This window comes from Phalaenopsis equestris, unplaced genomic scaffold, assembly GCF_001263595.1.
Source record: "Phalaenopsis equestris unplaced genomic scaffold, ASM126359v1 Scaffold000615, whole genome shotgun sequence".
In the NCBI taxonomy this organism is placed as follows: domain Eukaryota; kingdom Viridiplantae; phylum Streptophyta; class Magnoliopsida; order Asparagales; family Orchidaceae; genus Phalaenopsis; species Phalaenopsis equestris.
This window is the reverse complement of record NW_018165055.1, coordinates 107,706-116,829: the sequence shown is the minus strand read 5'-3', so window position 1 is coordinate 116,829 and position 9,124 is coordinate 107,706. Positions and strand designations below refer to the sequence as shown.

Genomic DNA, 9,124 nt, shown 5'->3' with positions numbered 1-9,124 from the left:
CGACGATCTCTTCTTCTCATAAGAAAATAATCAATTTGTGTTTTATTAGATCCACTCTTATAAGTAATAAGATGTTCATCCCTTTTCTTGAATAAAGTATTAGTAATAACAAAATCAAACGCTAAAGCAAAATCTAAAATAACTTTACCTTCTTCATTAGTTACTCCAAAACCGTAGCCACCATGAATATTTCTGAAATCTTCTACCACTCTACCGACATGTCCATTTAAATCTCCTCCAATAAAATTTTTTTCTTCAAGAGGTATCATTTGTATTAAGTCTTCTAAGTCATTCCAAAATTTATCTTTAGACTCTGTATCTAAACCTACTTGAGGAGCATAAACACTTATAATATTAAAAATCTTAGTATCAATGATAATCTTAAGGGCTATAATTTTATCACCAACTCTATTAATTTTAACAACATTATTTTTCAAACTCTTATCTATAATTACACCTACACCATTTCTAGTGCGACTCTTACCAGAATACCAAAGTTTAAAACCTAAATTATCAATCTCCTTAGCCTTTTCTCCAACCCACTTAGTTTCTTGAATACATAAGATATTAATTTTCCTATGAATCATAATATCAACTAATTCCATTAATTTACCATTGAGAGTGCCTATATTCCAAGATCCTATCCTAATATTAGTTTCATTAGTTTCATTAGTTTCATGTACTAACTTCTTTACCCGCATTTGCCCGTAATGTGGGAACCCTTGCTTATTTAACACTACACCCGGGCGTTGGTGTAGCGGCCCTTGCACACTTTTCATTGAATTTAGGCTATACAACGCGTCGCTTCCAGGGGACGCCCTAACACTTACACAATGATCAAAAGGATTCATGTCATGATTTTTTCGACAAGTTTTACGCTGGCTGACGACTACCTAACGCAACCCTCCACTTTTCTCATCCGGGCTTGGGACCGGCAACGGCAGTGTTTACCTTCTACTAGTATAAACTCATTAAAATAAATAAATAAAGCATCACAAATTCAATTCACAACAGCGGTCATTCATATTTCTTAGCAGTTGGAGCATGCCAACATTGATAAACAACATAGCCATTGATGTGTGCAAGGGCTCATTTGCTAAATTTGACCTTGGCCAGCTCATGAGTGACATCTCAATGGTTTTGAAGCAAGGAATGTTGAAAACCCATCCCTTAAGAGTACCTGTCACTGCAACGAACAACAAATAGTTAGTAGAAACATGTGATCTGTCTTCCACGCCCAAGCAGACACAAGCGTAAGAATTTGTCTCACTAAACAATTTTGCGTACGTAAGATGTACGTAGCACTGCGTACGTCAGAGAGGTTATTCAAAGGGTATTAGAGAGTTATATTCGTGTTATACCCCTTATAACCTCTCTGTAATGTTTACCTTCTACTAGTATAAACTCATTAAAATAAAGAAATAAAGCATGAATTTTGCAAAGAAAAATATCACAAATTCAATTCACAACAGTACGGCAGTGTTTACCTTCTACTAGTATAAACTCATTAAAATAAATAAATAAAGCATCACAAATTCAATTCACAACAGCGGTCATTCATATTTCTTAGCAGTTGGAGCATGCCAACATTGATAAACAACATAGCCATTGATGTGTGCAAGGGCTCATTTGCTAAATTTGACCTTGGCCAGCTCATGAGTGACATCTCAATGGTTTTGAAGCAAGGAATGTTGAAAACCCATCCCTTAAGAGTACCTGTCACTGCAACGAACAACAAATAGTTAGTAGAAACATGTGATCTGTCTTCCACGCCCAAGCAGACACAAGCGTAAGAATTTGTCTCACTAAACAATTTTGCGTACGTAAGATGTACGTAGCACTGCGTACGTCAGAGAGGTTATTCAGAGGGTATTAGAGAGTTATATTCGTGTTATACCACTTATAACCTCTCTGTAACCTACCTGTAACTTATCTTTAACCTACAAATATATGAAAACAGAAGCGTGAAACTTACTAGAAGGTATAGGTAGGTTTCAGATAGGTTACAAGGAGGTTACAAAAATATATGAAAACAGAAGCGTGAAACTTACTAGAATGTATAGGTAGGTTTCAGATAAGTTACAAGGAGGTTACAAGGGGTATAACGCAGATATAACCCCCAATACCCTCTGAATAGCCTCCTTGACATACGCAATGTTGCGTACATCTTACTAATGCAAATTTTTCTCCCTTTAAAGGGTTGATTGCTGGTAGGGATTGCATCCTTGAGGAGTTTCCATCAAAAGATGTGTCCACGGGGATGCAGTTCAGGTTGCTACAAGAACTTAGTAATGTAGGCTAAAGAGGTGACAATTTTCCCACTAAGCATGTGAATGAGTTCAAGTTCATCTTTGGGCAGCATAGAATGAAGAGAGATGATAGCAATATAGTCCGTAAGCGCCAAAAAGCATTTCACAAGTTTCTCCTTGCTCCACTTGCCATCCTCCAAGAGATTTGCCAGAGGGCCATCCAGAATCTACACGAACTGCATTTAGCAAGAGGGCCATCCAGAATCCAGGACTTATCAATAATACTAATTTCTTCTCTTGAAGAGACACTCCATCTGCACCATTGGAAAGGATGTTCCAAGTGACCGCGATAGTATAATAGTGGTATCGCATCTCTAAGCTGTCCCCATATCTACCTTCTAAAAAAACTAAGCAGTTGGGAGCTTCAATTTCTAAAATAATCTCATGCTCACCTTGCCCAGAGCAGTTCTTTTCACTTAGTGAGAGCATGGAACCTGAGTTCACGAAGGGATGTTGGCTGACAAAGGCTATCCCATGCTACATAGTGCAGCTATCTACTGTTGGACCTTCCATTCCAGAAACGTTCCCCACATTTCTTCTCTATTTTTAATAAAATGCCTTGTGGAACTTTAGTATGTGTGACAAAGTACACCGACAAAGCAATAAGGGGGGAGTTGAAGAGGGTAGCCTGACCCACAATAGATAGTTGCCTCATTCACCTCCCATTTAACTTGCTTACGGTTCTTAGGATCAAGTTTGAGAAGTCATGTTTGGTTAGCTTCCTGAATGCCAAAGGGATCCCAAAGCATTCCAATTCATCCACTCTCTTGTACTGGAGTAGTTTTACAATTATATTCTTGCAATTGGAAGTGATTTTGCTAAAGAAATGACAGATTTCTTTGTGTTGATGTGATCGCCTGTCCACCCACAAGTAATTGAGAATCACCTTGAACTGCTTGACATAAGAGGTGGACACACTAGAAAAAAGAAGGATATCATATGCATAAAGTTGATATGAGAATATAGGCCTAACACGAGTAATGTAGATCGAGATATGTTGTTATCTTTGGGTGAGCGAAAGAGAGAGGAATTGCAAACACATAATGAACAAGTTTGGGGAGAGCGGGTTGCTCTGTCGAAAGCCACAAGTGGCATCACTCCCAGAAGATTGTTTACTATTAATTAAAAAGGTTAATGTAGGCTTCTCTATGCATTGGAGAGTCCACATAATGAAATTTTTAGTAAGATTGGAGAGACTCATCCACATTTATTTAATCCAAATATATACTTACATTTTACATGCAGAGATGTCTCATGCCTTCACGCCCATTTAGAATGTCAAATTCTATCCCATCTAAGAATGTGATGCTATTGGGTGAATGCTATATGAACCAACCCTGCTTGATGTCTTTTAAGGTGGTTATAAGGCAAGGTTGTTTGTCAAATATTGGGGCAACCATGGCCTTAATGGGACTTTCTTAATGCATCATAAGGTTTGTTAGATTTTTATATTTGTTATGTTGAGTACCTTCAACCTGACAAGTATGATTCCCTATAATGTATTCATTGAGCTCGGAGTATAACACATTATTTTTTGAAAGAGGTCATGTATGATGCTCCACTCATGAGTTGACAATAGGGACCAACATTACTAAGGTGGTGTTAGGAAGCAATATTTTTAGAATGTAAGAGTTGGGATGACTATGTTACGGGATATCAAGGGTGAGTAATGGATCATGATCACCATGTTAATTATGTTTCAAACTTGCTGATTAGTTTCAATGAAATCAATATGAAGACAAAATTATGTTAGTTCTTGTAAATTGTTCACATACATTCAAATTGGACTCAAAATTAGTTTCTTCACCTAGTTTGAGGAGAGAAAAGAATAAGAAGAGGTGGAAGTCTTGAAACTAGCTTACACTGATTTAAGACAAAGAAAAGCAATAGGAGAACAGGAAAAAGAGAATGAGAGAGTTGTCACATGGCATTACAATAATGCTTTAGATATGTATCAAATGGCAAATCTAATTATTTTGATAACCACCCTGTTTTTTTTTCGAACCACCTTCATTATTTGAATGGTGAGCTACTTGACTTGTGAAGGGATTTTGAAAATGTGCTCCTTTAACTCTTTTATAATTTATTGGGACTAGTTGTATATCATTGTCTACTTTAAGCATTTAGTTTTGACTTTGGGCAAGAGTTTGAGATTCATTGTCTACTTGACTAAATAATAAATGCCAAATCCTTTAAGATCATAGTTATGCTTCTCTTAGAAATGTATGAGGTCCAACTGTATATGCTTAAAACACCCCTTAAAAAATAAATGATGACTATGTGCATATATGAAAAACCTTATTGATGTGAAGTATGTTTATTCTTCTAATATATCGTCATTGTTTAGATTAAAAGGCTTGAAAAATAATGAAATTAAATTTACCTCCTTCACTAATAAAAATGAAAACAGTTTTGAGCAAGTGCCAATTGATATGTTTTCTAAGACTTTGTTTCAGTTTTTTTTTTTTTTTGGACATTTATCATAAAATTTGTTGCAATTCAACATCGAATAAAATTTATCCTAGAATTTGCTTAAATTTTTAATTTTAAGCAGATTTTATAAAGCCCATTAACATTTGGCCTCAATTAAAAATGATTATATAACTTGTTTAAATTTGAAATTTATGGCAGTCTATAAAGCTTGTTCAAACATGGCTCAAGTCCTAAAAACAGACTAAAATATCTCGGCCTATCAAAAATTGATCCAAATTACCCATAAGCAATTAAACAATTATGTTTTAATTTTCAAAATTTCTCAAAAAATATGGAACAGATTAGGTTTCTTCTTTAAATATTTACAAAAGGGATTTAATTAGTTAAAACTGGCAAAAATTCTCAAAATTACCTAAGCCAGCCAACCAAAACTTCCTTAACATGATCAAATCTAACAAAAAAAAAAAAAAAAAAAAAAAAAAAAAGTGCTACAAATCTCTAATTCAAAACTTAAATTCACCATAAATTCTACCTTCTAGCACAATAGGCTGCTCCAAGAAAAAGATAGAACAGCTGCCTCATCTATTTTTCTAATATATTTAATTGTGTTTGTGGAAAAGTCCTCGCCAGGGAAGCACAAAGTCATTATCTGTACAAAGAAACAGATAATATGTTTAATAGCAAGGAGGTACAAGATTAGCAGGCCTTAAAGCAAAATATCAGTAGCCACACATAGCCAATCGCATATTAATCTACTAATTCCAACCATTAGTGAAATTTTTGGTATAATCAAATCCACCAATATTGGTTGCAAGTTGCATTCTAGTTTCAGCTTGCCAACTAGATATCGTATGGATGATGGAAGTTGCAGCAATAGGGCAAACTCCACTTTCTCCTTTTATTATTGGATCTCAACCTAAAGGGGATTCATGGCCAAAAGTTGAATGAAAGCAAATTATCACTGGTTTTTTTGAAAATAATGAGTACAAGTTGGTCCAGCAGCCTCCATGTCTTTAACTTTACTCTTACTCAAATACCACTGAATACTTGTCCGAAATTATGCAGAACCCATTCCTCCCTCTATATTTACTCCTACAGCAATTTTCATTAGCCATTTTTGAATAGTAGGGATCCTGAAAGCTTATCACCTAATACTGTTCAATGAAAATTCTTAGGGGAAAGCTTCCACTCTCCATAATGGCGATAGTTGTATGCATATTGGCATTTGCTGTTTTAATTTTCACAGAGGATCTCTGGGCTATCACTGGCACGTCAATATTTAAGTACAAATCCTGTTCTAAAAAGGATCCAGTGACAAATTCTAGTAAGATTGCAACAGGTAGTAGTTATTTGTGTATAATTTGCTTGGCTAACCTGAGATAAGCATTTAATGAAAACTTACTGGTAATCATCAGAAGTGAAGGAGAAGCAGAAGGTCACTTCATTTGACGATGATTTCATTGACGAAGATAATAATTATTTTGACTCTGGTGAAAGATGCAGCATAGAGAAGGGGAAATGGGTCTTTAATACTTCAGCGGAGCTATTTTATACTGATCAGAGCTGCCCATACTTGGATAAACAAATATCATGCTTAAAAAACGGAAGGTCCGACAGCGACTACTTGTACTGGGAGTGGCAGCTTGATGACTGCATATTGCCGAGGTTAGTATAATTTTACAACTTTTTCCAATCAGTAACAGGAAGGAAGAATCTTTCTCACTATATCTGCATTTTGCTTTAGGTTTAATGCTGCAGCCCTGCTTGAGAAACTCAGAGGAAAAAGGTTAATGTTTTCTGGGGACTCATTGCAAAGAGAACAATGGCAATCCCTTGTCTGCATGGTAGAGTCGCATATTCCAACAGATAAGAAAAAGATGAAGCGCGGTCGAACTCTGTCAGTGTTTAAGATTGAGGTAATAGTTCTACCTGAAATCAATCAAAGTTTGAATTTTGGATGCAACCGACCGAATTGCTTGATTTCAGAATTACAACGCTACAATCGAGTTCTACTGGGCTCCTTACCTTGTAGAATCCAATTCTGACGAACCCATCATCCGTGATACAAAGAAGAGAATATTAAGAGTGGATTCAATCGCCAAACATGCTCAGCATTGGGTTGGGGTGGACTACTTAGTCTTCAATAGTTATGTTTGGTGGACCAGTGACCCCAAAATGAAGTCCTTGTATGTTCTAACTTCAACAATAATTGATTCGAGTAATTTAAATTATAGTGATATTTTGATGAAGTTTCTGTCTAGGTGGGGATCATTTGCCAACGGAGATGAAGGGTATGAAGAGCTGGATTCTGTAGTTGCTTTCAGGATGGCGCTTAAGACATGGGCCAATTGGATAGATTCTAATGTGAACCGAAGCAGCACAAGGGTCTTTTTCACCACAGCATCCCCCACACACATGAGGTATTTTTTCCTCTGTTACTGGACATTAATTCTTAAGATTTAAGGTCAATAAAAAATGTGCATCTTCTCAACATGCAGGAGTGGAGATTGGAAGCGACAGAAACCAACTAGATGTTATAATGAGACAAGGCCAGTCACAGGAAGAGAATACTGGGGAAGTGGCTCTAATAAAAAAATGATGGAGGTGGTTTCAGGTGTAGTTTCGAGGATGAAGTTTTCTGTCACCTTCATCAATATAACACAGTTGACGGATTATAGGAAAGATGGACATGTATCTGTTTATACTGGAGAACTCTCAGACAAGCAGAAAGCTGATCCGCAGACATTCGCTGATTGTATTCACTGGTGCTTGCCTGGAGTCCCTGACACATGGAACAAAATACTGTACGCATATTTGTAAGATGAAGCAAAGGCCAGTGCCATAACTTGACTTGATTCAAAATCAAACTAGTTTTTTGTATCAAATTTGGGGAAAAAAAAATGTTCAGCTAGAAGTAGTCTATTTATTAATGAATAAATCAGGAAAAATCAAGGACATGTTCCCTTTCGAAAAATATGAAAATCAGGTGCTTACAGTGAGTGGCTCTATAGCGAGCATAGTGAGTCTAGAGGCTGGCAAGCCAAACCATCAATGGCCGACGGCAGATATGTGAAGATCCTGAACAGCATAAACTGAATGGTCCTGGTTTCCAAGCCATTATTGAACCCATTCGATGGCCTTGGCAGGGTGGAAAGGAGAGCATGGACCACGCATCTGCCTTGTAAGGTCCTGAAGAAACCCAATAATTTATGATTATGAGGTTATGGAATAAGTATATGAAATGAAGCAAAGAGAATGTAACATTTTTCTGTCGCATAGATTACTGCACAAAAGAATGACAAATGTCCGATTTGCCGCTGAAGTATCAACTGCCATAACTTCATGAGTTGATCTACAGAACCGAGTTATTTAATCCATTCAAGTTATTGCTCAATTTAAGATAAAGGGTACGAATTTTCAAGCTTCTCGACTATTATGGGCCCACAACTTTTTGTTAGAAGAATTAAATTATGAAAATGGATGTGAGAAATTTGAAATAAAATTTTGAATAAAAATGCTCAAAACAAGAAAATAAGGAAAATTCTAAGAAAGGAAAAAAAAATCACGAAGTCATGAAAATAACCACTATTAAAAATATAGGAGAATCATATAAATAAAAGCATATTTAAATCTCTCCTGACTTTGAGCAGTTGAGAAAATTCACACTCCACATCTTGCACCAGAGAATTTGAAATCCTACAATTCTCACTCAGCAAAATCTTCACTATGTGAGAAAATACCCCATGTTATCTGCAGGCACCGAGGAGTCGCGTTTCCAATGTGTCGCCAGGGCGTTGCATCCGGGTGATGCAGTGTCTAGCTCTTTGGTTTTGAAATTGAACTAGGTACGACGACGCTAACTTCTTGACGTTAGGGCACTGTTGGTCACAGTGTTGGGGTGCTACAGAAACAACGCTGAGGTGGTATATATGAAAAATAAAATTTCAGTGGTTGCCCTCTCAAACCACCTAGCAAACTCACCTCTAAGTTTGATCGATAAAATTAACGAATTTGAGTTAAGAATTTATTTATATAATCAGGTTTCGCATAATAGCAATCTATCACTGGGAGACTGATTGTAATCAATTTTGCTTCTTCCTATCTCAACATTTCTAAACTCCAATTGAAGCTAAACATAGTTTTAGTTTCTCATTTTCACAACTTTAGTCAACATGTTTGTATGATTATGAGCTATGTATATTTTCTCCATAGATAATTAACTATCTTCTGAGAGTAAACAAATGAAATGATACCTTAACTGAATGAGTTTCATCCTGACATGAAATTTGATATCCTTTTTTAAATGGATGATACTCATAATGTCAGTGTGAAACTTTTTATTCCCTTTCCCCTTGTCAAATTCTGTAATAAAGCTTTAAATT

General features: G+C 36.1%; 1 protein-coding gene across 1 annotated transcript; it reads left to right on the top strand.

Annotated features, from left to right (window-relative positions):
* Window positions 1–5,408: 5,408 nt before the first annotated feature.
* LOC110029948 (protein trichome birefringence-like 3) lies at window positions 5,409–7,743 on the top strand. The gene is made up of 6 exons (XM_020732449.1): window positions 5,409–6,081; window positions 6,158–6,407; window positions 6,487–6,658; window positions 6,729–6,928; window positions 7,004–7,162; window positions 7,241–7,743. The coding sequence occupies exons 1-6, from the start codon at window positions 5,904–5,906 to the stop codon at window positions 7,560–7,562; spliced, it is 1,281 nt and encodes a 426-aa protein (XP_020588108.1). The 5' UTR covers window positions 5,409–5,903; the 3' UTR covers window positions 7,563–7,743.
* The last annotated feature ends 1,381 nt before the right edge of the window (window positions 7,744–9,124 follow it).